Raw genomic sequence first — 18128 nt, 5'->3', positions numbered from 1 at the left:
CAGTGGCTGGCACATTGGGGTATATAGCAGTGGCTGGCACATCACCCCATAGGGGTATATAGCAGTGGCTGGCACATAGGTGTATATAGCAGTGGCTGGCACATAGGGGTATATAGCAGTGGCTAGCACATCACCCTATAGGGGTATATAGCAGTGGCTAGCACATCACCCCATAGGGGTATATAAGTGGCTGGCACATCACCCCATAGGGGTATATAGCAGTGGCTGGCACATAGGGGTATATGAGTGGCTGGCACATCACCCCATAGCGGTATATAGCAGTGGTTGGCACACAGGGGTATATAGCAGAGGTTGGCACACAGGGTTATATGAGTGGCTGGCACACAGGGGTATATAGCAGTGGTTGGCACATCAACCCATAGGGGTATATAGCAGTGGCTGGCACACTGGGGTATATAGCAGTGGCTGGCACATAGGGGTATATAGCAGTGGCTGGCACATAGGGGTATATAGCAGTGGTTGATACATAGGGGTATATGAGTGGCTGGCACATCACCCCATAGGGTATATAGCAGTGGCTGGCACATCACCCCATAGGGGTATATAGCAGTGGTTGGCACATCCCCCCACAGGGGTATATAGCAGTGGCTGGCACACTGTGGTATATAGCAGTGGTTGGCACATCCCCCCATAGGGGTATATAGCAGTGGCTGGCACCCTGGGGTATATAGCAGTGGCTGGCACATCCCCCCATAGGGGTATATAACAGTGGCTGGCACACTGGGGTATATAGCAGTGGTTGGCACATCCCCCCATAGGGGTATATAGCAGTGGCTGGCACACTGGGGTATATAGCAGTGGCTGGCACATCACCCCATAGGGGTATATAGCAGTGGCTGGCACATAGGGGTATATAGCAGTGGCTGGCACATAGAGGTATATAGCAGTGGTTGGCACATCACCCCATAGGGGTATATAGCAGTGGCTGGCACATAGGGGTATATAGCAGTGGCTGGCACATCGCCCCATAGGGGTATATAGCAGTGGCTGGCACATAGGGGTATATGAGTGGCTGGCACATCACTCCATAGGGGTATATAGCAGTGGCTGGCACATCCCCCCATAGGGGTATATAGCAGTGGCTGGCACATCACCCCATAGGGGTATATAGCAGTGGCTGGCACATAGGGGTATATAGCAGTGGCTGGCACATAGGGGTATATGAGTGGCACATCACCTCATAGGGGTATATAGCAGTGGCTGGCACATCACCTCATAGGGGTATATAGCAGTGGCTGGCACATCACCCCATAGGGGTATATAGCAGTGTCTGGCACATCACCCCATAGGGGTATAAAGCAGTGTCTGGCACATAGGGGTATATAGCAGTGGCACATCACTCCATAGGGGTATATAGCAGTGGCTGGCACATAGGGGTATATAGCAGTGGCTGGCACATAGGGGTATATAGCAGTGGCTGGCACATCACCCCATAGGGGTATATAGCAGTGGCTGGCACATAGGGGTATATAGCAGTGGCTGGCACATAGGGGTATATAGCAGTGGCACATCACCCTATAGGGGTATATAGCAGTGGCACATCACCCCATAGGGGTATATAGCAGTGGTTGGCACATAGGGGTATATAGCAGTGGCTGGCACAAAGGGGTATATAGCAGTGGCTGGCACATAGGGGTATATAGCAGTGGCTGGCACATAGGGGTATATAGCAGTGGCTGGCACATAGGGGTATATAGCAGTGGCTGGCACATAGAGGTATATAGCAGTGGTTGGCACATCACCCCATAGGGGTATATAGCAGTGGCTGGCACATAGGGGTATATAGCAGTGGCTGGCACATCGCCCCATAGGGGTATATAGCAGTGGCTGGCACATAGGGGTATATGAGTGGCTGGCACATCACTCCATAGGGGTATATAGCAGTGGCTGGCACATCCCCCCATAGGGGTATATAGCAGTGGCTGGCACATCACCCCATAGGGGTATATAGCAGTGGCTGGCACATAGGGGTATATAGCAGTGGCTGGCACATAGGGGTATATGAGTGGCACATCACCTCATAGGGGTATATAGCAGTGGCTGGCACATCACCTCATAGGGGTATATAGCAGTGGCTGGCACATCACCCCATAGGGGTATATAGCAGTGTCTGGCACATCACCCCATAGGGGTATAAAGCAGTGTCTGGCACATAGGGGTATATAGCAGTGGCACATCACTCCATAGGGGTATATAGCAGTGGCTGGCACATAGGGGTATATAGCAGTGGCTGGCACATAGGGGTATATAGCAGTGGCTGGCACATCACCCCATAGGGGTATATAGCAGTGGCTGGCACATAGGGGTATATAGCAGTGGCTTGCACATAGGGGTATATAGCAGTGGCACATCACCCTATAGGGGTATATAGCAGTGGCACATCACCCCATAGGGGTATATAGCAGTGGTTGGCACATAGGGGTATATAGCAGTGGCTGGCACAAAGGGGTATATAGCAGTGGCTGGCACATAGGGGTATATAGCAGTGGCTGGCACATAGGGGTATATAGCAGTGGCACATCACCCCATAGGGGTATATAGCAGTGGCTGGCACATAGGGGTATATAGCAGTGGCTGGCACATCACCCCATAGGGGAATATAGCAGTGGCTGGCACATGGGGTATATAGCAGTGGCTGGCACATAGGGGTATATAGCAGTGGCTGGCACATCACCCCATAGGGGTATATAGCAGTGGCTGGCACATAGGGGTATAGAGCAGTGGCTGGCATATAGGGGTATATAGCAGTGGCACAACACCCCATAGGGGTATATATCAGTGGCACATCACCCCATAGGGGTATATAGCAGTGGCACATCACCCCATAGGGGTATATAGCAGTGGCTGGCACATAGGGGTATATAGCAGTGGCTGGCACATAGGGGTATATAGCAGCGGCTGGCACATCACCCCATAGGGGTATATAGCAGTGGCTGGCACATAGGGGTATATAGCAGTGGCTGGCACATAGGGGTATATAGCACTGGCTGTCACATAGGGGTATATAGCAGTGGCACATCACCCCATAGGGGTATATAGCAGTGGCACATCACCCCATAGGGGTATATAGCAGTGGCGCATCACCCCATAGGGGTATATAGCAGTGGCTGGCACATAGGGGTATATAGCAGTGGCACATCACCCCATAGGTGTATATAGCAGTGGCTGGCACATAGGGGTATATAGCAGTGGCTGTCACATAGGGGTATATAGCAGTGGCTGGCACATAGGGGTATATAGCAGTGGCTGTCACATAGGGGTATATAGCAGCGGCTGGCACATAGGGGTATATAGCAGTGGCTGGCACATAGGGGTATATAGCAGTGGCTGGCACATAGGGGTATATAGCAGTGGCACATCACCCCATAGGGGTATATAGCAGTGGCACATCCCCCCATAGGGGTATATAGCAGTGGCACATCCCCCCATAGGGGTATATAGCAGTGGCACATCACCCCATAGGGGTATATAGCAGTGGCTGGCACATAGGGGTATATAGCAGTGGCTGGCACATCACCCCATAGGGATATATAGCAGTGGCACATCCCCCCCATAGGGGTATATAGCAGTGGCTGGCACATAGGGGTATATAGCAGTGGCACATCCCCCATAGGGGTATATAGCAGTGGCACATCACCCCATAGGGGTATATAGCAGTGGCTGGCACATAGGGGTATATAGCAGTGGCACATCCCCCATAAGGGTATATAGCAGTGGCACATCCCCCCATAGGGGTATATAGCAGTGGCTGGTACATAGGGGTATATAGCAGTGGCACATCACCCCATAGGGGTATATAGCAGTGGCACATCACCCCATAGGGGTATATAGCAGTGGCACATCACCCCATAGGGGTATATAGCAGTGGCACATCCCCACATAGGGGTATATAGCAGTGGCACATCCCCACATAGGGGTATATAGCAGTGGCTGGCACATAGGGGTATATAGCAGTGGCTGGCACATAGGGGTATATAGCAGTGGAACATCCCCCCATAGGGGTATATAGCAGTGGCTGGCACATAGGGGTATATAGCAGTGGCACATCCCCCATAGGGGTATATAGCAGTGGAACATCCCCCATAGGGGTATATAGCAGTGGCACATCCCCCATAGGGGTATATAGCAGTGGCACATCCCCCATAGGGGTATATAGCAGTGGAACATCCCCCATAGGGGTATATAGCAGTGGCACATCCCCCATAGGGGTATATAGCAGTGGCACATCACCCCATAGGGGTATATAGCAGTGGCTGGCACATAGGGGTATATAGCAGTGGCTGGCACATCACGCCATAGGGGTATATAGCAGTGGCACATCCCCCATAGGGGTATATAGCAGTGGCACATCCCCCCATAGGGGTATATAGCAGTGGCACATCCCCACATAGGGGTATATAGCAGTGGCACATCCCCCATAGGGGTATATAGCAGTGGCACATCACCCCATAGGGGTATATAGCAGTGGCACATCCCCCCATAGGGGTATATAGCAGTGGCTGGCACATAGGGGTATATAGCAGTGGCACATCCCCCATAGGGGTATATAGCAGTGGCACATCCCCACATAGGGGTATATAGCAGTGGCTGGCATATAGGGGTATATAGCAGTGGCACATCACCCCATAGGGGTATATAGCAGTGGCTGGCACATAGGGGTATATAGCAGTGGCACATCCCCACATAGGGGTATATAGCAGTGGCTGGCACATAGGGGTATATAGCAGTGGCTGGCACATAGGGGTATATAGCAGTGGCTGGCACATAGGGGTATATAGAAGTGGCACATCCCCCCATAGGGGTATATAGCAGTGGCACATCCCCCATAGGGGTATATAGCAGTGGCACATCCCCCATAGGGGTATATAGCAGTGGCTGGCACATCACCCCATAGGGGTATATAGCAGTGGCTGGCACATCCCCCCACAGGGGTATATAGCAGTGGCTGGCACACTGTGGTATATAGCAGTGGTTGGCACATCCCCCCATAGGGGCATATAGCAGTGGCTGGCACCCTGGGGTATATAGCAGTGGCTGGCACATCCGCCCATAGGGGTATATAACAGTGGCTGGCACATAGGGGTATATAGCAGTGGCTGGCACATCACCCCATAGGGGTATATAGCAGTGGCTGGCACATAGGGGTATATAGCAGTGGCACATCACCCCATAGGGGTATATAGCAGTGGCACATCACCCCATAGGGGTATATAGCAGTGGCACATCCCCCCATAGGGGTATATAGCAGTGGCTGGCACATAGGGGTATATAGCAGTGGCACATCCCCCATAGGGGTATATAGCAGTGGCACATCCCCCCATAGGGGTATATAGCAGTGGCTGGCACATAGGGGTATATAGCAGTGGCTGGCACATAGGGGTATATAGCAGTGGCACATCACCCCATAGGGGTATATAGCAGTGGCACATCACCCCATAGGGGTATATAGCAGTGGCACATCCCCCCATAGGGGTACACCCCTCTCTGAGCAGCACCTTGCTCCCGGTAGGCTATCCCCCTGGCTCCGGTTGCCTGTGCACACAGCTCCCGGGTCCCCCGGTTGTGACTCTCCCCTGTCCGCCTCTCCTCCTCTTCTTGCGGAGGTTTCAGGTTTGGGGTGGGGATGGGGGGCAGGCATCACCCTGGAGCCCGGCCTCCCTTCTCATTGGACGGCGGCGGGGAGAAGCTGTCAGCCCATGTGGCGTGGCCGGCAGAGGATGTCTGTCATTTAAATAGAGAGAGTGAGGCTGAAAGCTCCGAGACATCCCAGAGACTGCACCAGCAGGGAGGGGGCACCGGAGAGACCTCACCAGGGAGGGGGCACAGGAGGAGACATCTGCTGCTGCTGCGGCTACTGCATCACCTGCTCAGCCATCACTAGGAGAGACAGCTCAGCCCAGGGACAGCCTCACAGACAGCAGTGCCAGGCACAGGTAAGAGGGATGCCACCCAACACATCCAGCATACCAAGCAACCTGGGAAGATGGAGCAGAGGGAGGGACATCATGTTCTGCAAGACAATGCATAGAATGTGTCCATTATCTGCTGCCAGGGGCTGGATGCTGCTCTGCCAGGCATGATGCCCACATACAGCATGGCTGTGCAGTTAGAGAGCTTGTTCCCTGTGCTTCTGTGCTCCTATACTAGGTGATAAGGTTTATAGCTCTGATGATTGTTACTTTTTTCATTACTCCTCCATGTAAATGGGCCTTACCCCTGAAGATAATGCATTGTTATAACTATTGTTGTTATGTATTATTATTATATAGCAGAATAATCATAGAGTCATTATATGTGCAGCATAAAATACTACAAATGCATCTGAGCCCCCAAGACAGGAGGGCCCACACCTGGCTTCGGTCATATATATACTGTATACTGTATAGGGATGTCATCAGTGACCATAGGATGTAAGATGATCTTACTGCTTTATGTGGTATACAATACCCCTATCTACTTAATGGTGTGCTGCTGGATCTCTGTGCTGAGATGTGGGGTCAATGGATCTATTTACAGGCCCTTATCCCATGTGTAATGTAGAACATAAAGGAGAACTCTGCACTTAAAAGTCTTCCACCTTTATTAACAAAGTAACCCAAGACGCACATGATGGTTTGTAACTAAGGGCGATTTCATTTAACGCTACTAGTGCCAATTCTTGCTTTACAAAGGCTTGGGGGTTTAGATTGAAGCATCATGTGTGGCTTGGTTACTTTTCCCAAAGCTATAAGTGAAACATTTGGAGTTGAGAGTTCCGCTTTATACATGAATTAGATAGAGTGCCATGGATTTCCTCCTGCAGAGAAGCCAGGGTTATGCTGATATTCTCTACTCTTTGCTTGTAAAGTTGTTATAGCTGGAGATTTTAGAACAAGTACTGGTCAGTTGGTTGGTTGGTTGGTTAGTTGGTTAGTATGTAGGAAGTAAAATACTTAGTTACTTTCCTTTTTACAGACTGTCTTGTGTCTTGTCTTGACACTTGTGGTATGTTAGGATATACTATTTTAGTGCACATATAGTTGCATTTCTCCTATTTCAATTTGATTACGTCCTGCTTGACAAGTATTACATCTGAGGCCTCAGACATCATCTTAGTGGCAGATAATTCATATAGAGCTTTTGGACTGCCACTAATGTTATCTTGGGATCACCAATGGTGGAATCCCCCTTTAAATGGCTGGTGCAGTGCCCAACACTACTCAGTGAGTACTGCAGTTTGATTTGATTGGAGAAAAGTTTTAAACTTTCACCTAATCCATAAAAAAGACAAAGGGTCCAGAAACAGAAACAATAAGTTTCATGTAGTGTATATCCATAGGAAACCACCAGAGAGTTATACAGCATTTATCTTGGGTCATTGCTCATGGGGACCCTGGAGTTTGTCTAGCCCTGACTTAACCTATTATACTTGTTGGATGAGTGAGGGTTTATTATAAAGCTTAGAGTTCTCCTTTAACCTATTAGGCATATAGACATATTGGTTTGCTGGGAAGCTTAAAGGGGTTATCCAGCGCTACAAAAACATGGCCTCTTTTCCCCCTACTGTTGTCTGCAGTTCAGGTGCAGTTTGCAATTAAGCTCCATTTACTTTAATGGAACTGAGTTTCAAAACCCCACGCAAACTGGAGACAACAGTAGGGGGAAAGTGGCCATGTTTTTGTAGCGCTGGATAACCCCTTTAATACGTTCAGCTATATAGGCCATGGCTACAGGAGATTGTGTACTCTGCTCTTTGAATTTGGTTTAGGTCTGTCATCCATACTAAGAGCATTTTATACTATAATACAAGTGCATTCTATTGTTATTCTATATTGTGGCCAGAAGTCCTGGCCTAACTAACAGTGTGAAACCTGCCTAATGGCCAACTCATCTCCTCCACAGTTCTTTCAGTGTTTCCCCTTTAAAGGGGTTCTGTAAAGATGAAAATTATATGTCATAAGGGGAACTCTCCAATGTCTTTAATGAACAGGTCTGGGCACAGACCTGATTGACATTTTTCAACTTATTATTAGAATGCCCCTTTAATACAAGTCGACTAAAATAAAGAAGGACAATAACACCGTTATCTATAAATTCATACAATAACTTCCTGATCCAAAAAGGCAATCTCTGCATTTCCTTGATGAAATCTGGGCCTGCTCATCTCATAACAAGGCTTTCTAGGGCACGATTAATCCTGTCTGCCGTTAGCTTCACAGAGGAGGCATTTTCCTTGCTGACATCTAGAAGCCTGCTCGTGTTAAGATGGTGCTCAGCTCCTTAGGCACAAAATGCCTTCCCTTACAGTAGCTGCATGAATCTAGCACGCTCCTCTATGCTATGAGTCTCATTCTATTTCACAGCTAGGAGTAAACCTACCCTAGTACTGCCATGGGAAGAAGGGCCCCTCTGCTAATTCAACACGGCTTTGTGTTTCGGAGGGAAAAATTCACCCCCTCCTCTCCTGCGCTACCTGCATAATGGCGACTTTTCTCTGTAACTCGTTCATATTAGCTAATATGAAATGATAGGATATAATATATGAATTACAATATAATATATAACATCACAGATGTCTATCTCTTTTTGTATATATCTGTATCTATATATCTGTATATTTTAGAGAGAGAGTACATAATATGTATAAAAGCTGATGTGACTTAAAAGGAGTTGTCCTACAGATATCATTTATAATGCATTCACTGAAGATAACGTCCATGGACAGCATCTCTCGGCTGTTTTCCATGGCCCAATGAAAGAACTATATTAGTAAGTTGTATGTCTTGGGGTTTTATTTAAAAACTATTTATTTAAAAACTTTTTTAATCAATTCTTTATTTTTTTTTATCAATTCTTTATTAAAACTATTTTCTAAACTTGGAATACCCCTTTAAAATGAAGCAAGAGTACTAGAAAAGTCCCTCATGTAGTAGTAGTGTCCCGTGTAGTGATAGAGTGCATGTGGCTGACGTACACACCCACAGTCAGTGGAAGTAGTTCAAAAGTGTATAAAACAATTGCTGCCCATAGCAACCAATCACAGAAAAGCTTTCATTTTTTAGGAGACAAATATGAAATGAAAACTGATCTCTGATTGGTTGCTATGGGCAAAAAAAAAATTCTTTGATAAATTTGCCCCCCATGTGCAGCTCAATTTTGCTGATAAACTGAAATTTTGCTGTTTGTTTGGCCAGTGGTGTAGCTACCATATGGAAGACCATGCCACCGCTATGGGGCCCGTGCACTAAGGGGGTGAGCACTTAGGGGGCCCGCAGGCACCTGGCCCTTTAACTGTAAGCATTTGAGATGAATGCTTATAGTTAAATGCTGCAGCACTCTGATTGACAGAGAACAATTCCATTTTATTTCCTGCCCTGCCAGTTTTTTCTTGTGGCCAGATGCACCTCCAGCCACAAGAGCCCCCCCATACACATACTCACCTGGTATGTGTCAAGGGGGGTTGCCGTACATGATTCAAGGGGCCCTAAACAGTTCTTTTCTGTGGGGCCCTTTAAATCCTGGCATGCAAAAAATCAGAGCGGCACTCTGTGGTAAATGGGTGGTGCACGAGGAAAGGAGCGTAGTCCCAGCAAAATCAAAAAAGGAGAAATCCCGGCAACTCACCACTAGATCATCATATATAGTATAGATTTATTTCGGTTCCATAAACCAAGTGTGAACAGTGTAACAGCAGAACGCGTTTCGGCAATGTGCCTTTATCAACTGCAGTTGATAAAGGCACATTGCCGAAACGCATTCTGCTGTTACACTGTTCACACTTGGTTTATGGAACCGAAATAAATCTTTGAATCCTGGCAACGCCCCTGTATGTGGCCAATAACATTCTGTGCATTGTCATTTTGAGGGTGTAACTGCTGCTTACCTAAGTGGCCCACCATTACATAGGACTGTACCCTCATTGTAGTCTTGACCCACCACTACATATATTTTATATTTAGACCCTCAATGTTCCATTTCTTCTATGGATTCCAAATGGCAACTAGTAGTATTTACTGCTTATGTTGATTTAGGATTTAGGACAGGAAAGGGCCCATAGTGATGGTCCTCAGTACATCAATCCTGTCCCCATTCGGAGAGTATAGATCTGGTAAATAACATTTTGGTGCCGCCCCAGTTCATGTCCTCCATGATACTGCCAGTCTAGGGCAAAGGGTTTCCATATTTCTGAACTTTGTACATATAGCCATTTGTACACTTTTGGTCTAGCTGAAGAAAATGATGTAGAAACGCCAGTTGAGTAACACATGCATCTATCCTAACATGGGCAGCTATTACTGTTTCAGGGGTCAGAAAGTGAAAAATTTCCTACAGATTTATCCACATCGACCAACAAAACACAGTTATCACTGAACTCAAGGAGAACAGTGAAAAAATTCCAATGAAGATTTATCCACATCCATTGAGACCCCTTGACAGTGTAAAAAGAGACTAGGCACTCCAATAATGCACCAGATCTATCTCAGTGGCTTATGCTGTTTGGCACACAGTGCGCCTATCTTGCTAAGCCAAAACTCCTTGTTGAGAGAGGAACCAAAGGGGGAGACTTATCAAATATGGTGTCAAGTGAAACTGGCTCAGTTGCCCCTAGCAACCAATCAGATTCCACCTTTTATTTTTCAAAGAGTCTGTGAGAAATGAAAGGTGGAATCTGATTAGTTGCTAGGGGCAACTGAGCCAGTTTAACTTAACTCCATGTTTGATAAATCTCCCCCATAGTGTTTAAAAAGTGGATAATGTAACTTTGTCTTCCAAAATCAAAATTGAGGTCCACTGAGTAATCTTGCCTGTGTGGTGTCCTTCTACGGGGGTTGCTTCTATTCACACCCTTTGTAAAAGTCTGTACTTTTTGTGGTCTTATTACAGCTACAGTATTACTAAGAAAAACCACTAGATGTCGCTGTATTGTATAACTAAAGTATGGAAGCTGCACAGCTGAAGTGTCTCAAAGGGTTATTGTATGTGTTTATGTACAAGATTTTGTTAACCAGTAGGATCTCTCTTTTCTTCTGTCCTATCCCCTCTTTCCTTTCCACTCTTCTGTTGCACTCTTTCCACCCAACCTCAGCGCACCTTGCACGCTGGTTAGGAAGTTAGTCCCTTGGGTGAGGGAAGAGTCTTAGCTGAGCCTCAGTGGAGAAAGGATGCAGCTCAGATAGCTCTCCACAGTGGTTCTACCTGGGCCCTGGCCCTCTGACAGGTCCCCTCTACAAGTTTAGTTCTTAGTCATTACCCCGCATGGGTAGGACACAGAACAGAGCAAACTTACCAAACTGTTTCTTGAAACATCAAACACGCTGTGTGATGCACTGTTACGCCCTTAACGAGAGGACTAGCCAACAGATCATCCAACCAACGCAGAGGACTAGAAGTAACTACAGTGCAGGACATTATGCACAAAAGAGCCAAAGAGCTAGGAACTGATCCGGGTGGAGTAAAGTTACTAAAGGTCTATGAACTCCATCTCGCAGCGCAGGTGTACTCAGAAAATTCTGACCATTCTGCTCATCCCAGGTAACGAGGTCTGGGGCCTGTGTCACCCGTTAGTACGGTTCTGCCAACGCTAGTGGGCATAAGGTGGTGTGAAGACTATAGGAAAGGTCTAAATGCAGGCACAGGTTCTTTCTTCTTCTACAAGTATTCTTCTATGCACTCCAATCTCCAGGCAGAGTACATTACTACTTGGATTGAGACTCTCACTGCACTCTGCTCTCTACTACACTACCTCAGTACAACCCTATCAACTCTACTACATCCTACTCTGCACTTATCACACAGATCTGGTGGTTCTATGTTTGTGTATTTATTGGGACTGTATCAAGTGTATTTTAAGATTCGTTGTATTACCTGATGCACATTTAAAAGTAGTAAACCCAGTCAACGTTATCAGCTGAGTCTGTGATTATTTACCACCACCTGCACAACACATACACCGCAACCTTGGGACATTTTCCCTCTCTGTGGTTGGCGGGTCCTACCACTATTCTTGAGGGTTACAACACCACTCTGACCCCCTGTGACAACATTATCCCAAGGGACCCTGCAGCAACCCGACAGGACACCGACCACAGGGGAAAAGGGTACAACCCACCTTACACATTAAAAGCAGGAGTGCCATCACACCTGTGTGCCCACCAGGCACTGGCGTCACTTGACAAAATCCTTAAGTTCCGGCTGTATCTCGGCCATCCACCACAAGAAGGGGCGTCACACTTCCACCTAGCAAGTGACCATCTGTCCCACCGCTACAACATCCTCCGGGGGTCACCACACCTGCTCCTGCAATATACTGGGCCCCCTGAGCTGTCATTATTTGCAGCACTAGCTGGTCAAGTGGGCCTCTCGGGTTCTGGAATTATCCTTTTTAACTGCATGCACTCCTGACAAACAGTTTTGACTAGACTTGATGGCTTAGTGGTCAGTCGGGAAGGTGGGGCTTAGTGGTCAGTCAGAAAAAGTTTGCTATGGGGCCCAGCCATTTCTAGTTACGCCCCTGGACAGGCAACCAGAGTAATAAATGGAAGGAAGAGATATCCCACAAGGATTATTAAGATTAGGGTTATTTAGCTGATGGAGGGGTGACCTAATAATTTTATATAAGTATATCAAGGATCACTCCAGATATCTCTGCTATGATCCATTTATATCCCAAACTTTATCAGTAGCAAAGAAACATCTTCTTCATCTAGAGGAAAAATGTTTCTACATAGCACAGAAAGGAATTACGTACTATAAGAGCAGCGAGACTATAGAACTCTCTTTCAGATAAAGTGACCATGATGAAATCACTAAAAGAGTTTAAAAGTGGCCTGGATACATTTCCGGCTTGTAATAACATTACAGGTTATAGTCACTAGCAGGGCCGCCTCCACGTTTGTGTAAGCCCATAGGAGACGGAACCTTAAAGGGCTGTTTTTCAGTTCAACTAACACAGCGGCAGTAAAACAGCAGAAACTATGGCAGACACTGAATGTAAGTGCTGGGCAGCTTTTATTCTCTGCATTGCAAAGGTTACAAGGAGTAGGTGAAACCTGCAAAGATAACTGGCATGCTGGGGTATAACACTTGTAGTGTAGGTCACCTTATACTGTGGGTTTTCACAGCATGCGGATGCTACTGTGATGTGCTGCTGCTGTGGGCAGTGTGTTAGTTGCTGGCAAATCAAGTATACCATGACTACTTTTACCAGTAGTACCAGTATACAAGGGACAAATAACATGACCATGACCACTGCCATTACCACCATGCCGTCACTGAATAAAATTGTATACAATACTAAGGCCAATGGCCCCCTATACAGTGATCATATGTTGGTAAACACCATCTGTGTACAGGCTCAGCAGACTGTAGAAATGATGACATATTGTCCCCATATAGTATAAGACCCTTCTGTTCCCCCACATAGTAGTTATGCCCTGCATCCATATAGTAATTAGGCCTCTCTGTGCAGGTGCGCCCCCCTATAGCTATCCCCCCTTAACTTCAGCCTTATATGGTTTTTCTTTTGCATTACTTCAAGTCAACATTACAGGATAATAGAATGAACCACATGGAGGTATGGATTTTTTCAGCCTTACAAACTATGTTACTATGTTACTTTGTAATTGGGATGTGATGGAGAGGTGAGAGAGAACATTGTGACTTTTAGCTGGCAGGTGATTAAACCAGATTCTATTTCCTACCTATTACTGAGCCTATTACTGGGGATAAAGGCACAAGGGCTATGAGCCAGACATGGTCAGAACTACATCTAAACTATTAAAATGACCTTTAAAAGGGAAAAAATAGAGTATTGTGAATCTAGGTCAGATTATAGTATAGCATTAGCCAGGTAATATTGCTGTGCCTACAATCAGCTGATTAGTGGGAGTGCTCGGAGTCAGACCCCCACCGATATGGCCTTTACTAATGATGTGCCATCAATAATAAAGTTTTGGAAACCCCCTTTAAAATATCTGATAACAAAATTTATTATGCTGAAAATTAACTTTTTTGTCCACAGAACAAATATGGAGGACATTGTAATAGCTGGAATAGCAGGGAGGCTCCCAGAATCAGACAATTTGCAGGAATTCTGGGAAAACCTTATTGGAGGAGTGGACATGGTGACAGAGGACGACAGACGGTGGAAATCAGGTAAGTTTTTATATCTCTGGTTCTCCACTAAGTTGCAGAATATACCTTATGTCATGTGATCTATGGAGACAATTACTTGCCGGGTCTCTCTCTCTCTTAAATACTTAAAAGATACTATATCTATTGTTCTCTATCTCAATGATGGTTGAAATCTATTATTATTTTTATTATTATTATGATTTGTATGTTAATTTTCTAGGACTGTATGGATTACCAACCAGAAATGGAAAACTCAAAGAAATTAACAAATTTGATGCTTCATTTTTCGGCGTCCACCCTAAGCAAGCTCATACCATGGACCCACAACTGCGATTACTTTTGGAAGTTTCCTATGAAGCCATAGTAGATGGAGGTTAGATCTGGCATTCAAGTTACTTTTCCATTGGTTTATTAATTTCTGTGTTTTTTAGACATGGATTTAAGTAACCATTACTAATTCATGTGCATGATTACCATGTCTATTGTAAAAGAAAGTACATTTACTTCTAATATTAGCGTTTATACATGGCTATGGATAGGTGACGATGGGCTACTAAAGTAGATGTGGAAGTAGATAGTTCCCATGGAGTAGAGAAAGGTAATGTGACATTAAGGACTACTCCATGACCCTTATTTGCAAAAGTTACAGGTCCTGTTCAACAGAGAAAGAAAGGTATAGACCCCTTAGCATCTGGTATGCCCAACCTACTATTCCACCATCCCTAGCACATACTACTGTATGTTAATGTCCAACAATGAGTCACTAATAGATTGGCTTCATGCCATTGTAATAGTTTGTAAATGTATGTGTGAAATTTGTATTTTTGAAGCCCCAAAGATGAATGCTACACCTTTACTTCATTGTCACCCTAAAAGTTCTCTTTATGTTCTATTAAGGTTTGAATCCATCAGATCTACGTGGCACAAACACTGGTGTCTGGATAGGTGTTAGTGGGTCAGAAGCAGGAGAGGCCTTTAGCCGAGATCCAGAAGAATTGCTCGGGTACAGCATGACTGGATGCCAACGTGCCATGTTTGCAAACCGTATATCGTACTTTTTTGACTTTAAAGGTGGGATTGACTAATATATAAGACTAGGATATATTTCTGCCTATAATTGTTTTTTACACAAATTTTTCACTTATTTTAGGGCCCAGTCTAGCTATAGACACTGCATGCTCTTCCAGCTTATTGGCTTTAGAAAATGCATACAAGGCCATCTACCATGGACAGTGCAGTGCTGCTATTGTAGGTGGAGTCAATTTATTGCTGAAACCCAACACATCAGTACAGTTTATGAAGCTGGGTATGTTGAGCCCCGATGGAACATGCAAGTCTTTTGATGCCTCAGGTAAGCGAGTCTGGATATTGGCATTTCACTCTTCCGATTATGTCACTTGCTTCTGCAATATCTGCTTTTGTTCCAGTTCAAGGAGTAGAGATAAACCATTGACATCGATAAAGCAATGCAGTTGGTGGTATAAATAACAAAGTTTAAAATGCCCCCGTTGGACCTGTAAATTGTATATGGGAATCTACACCTGACTATAGTATAGACTTTTTGGGTGGGTTCACACTGAGGAATTCTCGCGGATAAATTCCGGGGAATTCCGTCGGCTGTACGCGCTCACAGCCGGGCGCCTTTCCGCCGACTCCATAGACACTATTCTATGGGCCGGCAGATTCCGCGTTCCGACAAAAGAATTGACGTGTAAATTCTTTCGGCGGAATGCGGAATCAGCCGGCCCATAGAATGATGTCTATGGAGCCGGCGGAAAGACGCGCGGCCGTGCGAGCGTACAGCCAACGGAATTCCGAGGAATTTATCCGCGAGAATTCCTCAGTGTGAACCCACCCTAACTCTTCTATACTATAGAAGTTGTCTGATGTTATGAGACAACAAATTACATTTATAATAAAAAAAATAACAACACTTAGATAATAAAAAAACTCGATGAAATAGTCACTAAGACTAAGCAATTTTAGTGGGGATGTCCAAGGCATTACATATAGCTATGATAAAGTAGGATTTCCCGTCCATGCCTTATAATTTCTTACTTCAGAAGTGCAGGTTGTAACAAGTAAATTACAGTATTGTGGGATTAGATGTATGCTTGATGTTTTCGCTGATGTCATTCTTGCTCTTCAGGAAATGGATATTGTCGCTCTGAAGCTGCATGCGCTGTACTGGTCACCAAGAAGTCTCTGGCAAAACGAGTATATGCTACCATTGTGAATGCTGGAAGCAATACAGATGGCTATAAAGAACAAGGTGTGACCCTTCACGCGGGGGCAATGCTGTATTTTTACGACAGCTAGTCATTTATTCTTGTATGGATTTTTATGTCACACACCTTTCACCTGTTCAGCTGGTGTAGGGAGTCTTATAGACCAGGCTGCGCTCCTTGGGAAAACGGTGTACAATTTACTTCTTGCCAGTGGAGGATATGTGTCTTTGTATTGCCACTAGAGATGAGCGAACCTGGAGCATGCTCGAGTCCATCCGAACCCGGACTTTCGGCATTTGATTAGCGGTGGCTGCTGAACTTGTATAAAGCCCTAAGGCTATGTGGAAAACATGGATATAGTCATTGGTTGTATCCATGTTTTCCAGACACCCTTAGGGCTTTATCCAAGTTCAGCAGCCCCCGCTAATCAAATGCCGAACGTTCGGGTTCGGAAGGACTCGAACCCGAACCCGGTTCGCTCATCTCTAATTGCCTCCCATTGGAAATATCCTCTAGGTAAATCAATGTCCAACTCATTAAAGGGGGACTCTGACACCCGGAAAAGGAAAGTAAACTTGCTACAAATGCAGAAAGCATTGTTTAACGGTCTGCCCCAGTGCTGAAACCTCCATAAACTAATTTGTTTTGGGGGGTCTATATGTATTCATATGTGTACGTTCTGGTTGAACAGTTGCTTAGTACTACAATTCCCAGAATGCACTGCTTGCCCTCGGCTGTTTATCACAGTCCTCCCTCTCTGCCTATTCCCCTCCCACAGCACTCCTGCCAGTTTTTATGTTCTAAATTGTTCACTTAGGTTTTACACTACTGGTGCGGTCTTACCAGAATTATAGGTAGTATGTCTCCACAACAAACTCAAATTGGTATTCAAGCCAGGGATCTAACTACCAAATCCCCTACCTTTGGCTAGAACGCAGGACTGTTTCTGTTTTGCTTGGCTTTTTCCCACAGTGGCTCAGACTTATGGTACTTTTACACAGAGCGATAATTCGCCCGATCGCACGATTAACGATTTTGAATGAACAATGTTTTTTTATAACGATCAGCGTTTAGATGGAACGATACATCGTACGGCAAAATTGTTATCGTTATCGTTATTTCCAATAGCTAGGTGAGAAACGCTTTAGTTTAGTAGTGTTATAAGATTTGTGAAACAAGATTAACCCTAAGGTTGCCTAATTGATGAAAAACAGAAAGTTGGGCAGTGACGCTGGTGTAAATGTGCTCATTGTACAGTTGAGCGGTCTCTTAGAGACAGTGACCTCCGCTTCATTTGTATTCCATGGAGCTGTCTTGTCTGGTTAGTTAAAATGTTCAAAAGATTCTTCTGTCTTTGGCCAACAGGAGTGACCTTCCCATCCGGTGAAGTGCAGCAGCAGTTACTGAACGCTTTGTACCAAGAAGCTGGAATCCAGACCAGTGAGGTGGAATATGTGGAGGCCCATGGCACAGGCACTAAGGTAGTAGGATATATCAATACTGGCATATTAAGTAGCAGTAAAATAATCAATTTAAGAATGTAAAGATCATTGTATGTGTAGGATTTATGATTGATGACTAGATACATGACTAGTCACATAAATCACTTGCAGTGCATAGTTAACCATTATCATATTCCCATTGCTCTTTCTCATACGTAAAAAATATTACCTTGGTCAGCGTATACCATTGGTCCCCAAACAGTAGCTCAGATATACATTTGGCTTGCGACCACCAGCTGTGTTATCACATAGAAAATATTGGAGA

General features: G+C 45.5%; 1 protein-coding gene across 2 annotated transcripts in view; it reads left to right on the top strand.

Annotated features, from left to right (window-relative positions):
• FASN (fatty acid synthase) overlaps positions 1 to 18128 on the top strand; it is a 67623-nt gene that overhangs the window by 4968 nt on the left and 44527 nt on the right. The window contains exons 1-7 of one of the 2 annotated variants that reach the window (XM_069951511.1): positions 5762 to 5954; positions 14021 to 14154; positions 14354 to 14506; positions 15031 to 15204; positions 15284 to 15484; positions 16283 to 16405; positions 17727 to 17842. In XM_069951511.1, the coding sequence (XP_069807612.1) occupies positions 14028 to 14154; positions 14354 to 14506; positions 15031 to 15204; positions 15284 to 15484; positions 16283 to 16405; positions 17727 to 17842 (894 nt within the window). In that variant the 5' untranslated portion in view covers positions 5762 to 5954; positions 14021 to 14027. Of the gene's footprint in view, positions 1 to 5761; positions 5955 to 14020; positions 14155 to 14353; positions 14507 to 15030; positions 15205 to 15283; positions 15485 to 16282; positions 16406 to 17726; positions 17843 to 18128 lie in introns of those variants that run through there. The other variant, XM_069951510.1, reaches the window with a different exon arrangement.

The sequence above is a fragment of the Dendropsophus ebraccatus genome, chromosome 14 (assembly GCF_027789765.1).
Source record: "Dendropsophus ebraccatus isolate aDenEbr1 chromosome 14, aDenEbr1.pat, whole genome shotgun sequence".
In the NCBI taxonomy this organism is placed as follows: Eukaryota; Metazoa; Chordata; class Amphibia; order Anura; family Hylidae; genus Dendropsophus; species Dendropsophus ebraccatus.
This window is presented reverse-complemented; position numbering and strand designations above follow the sequence as displayed.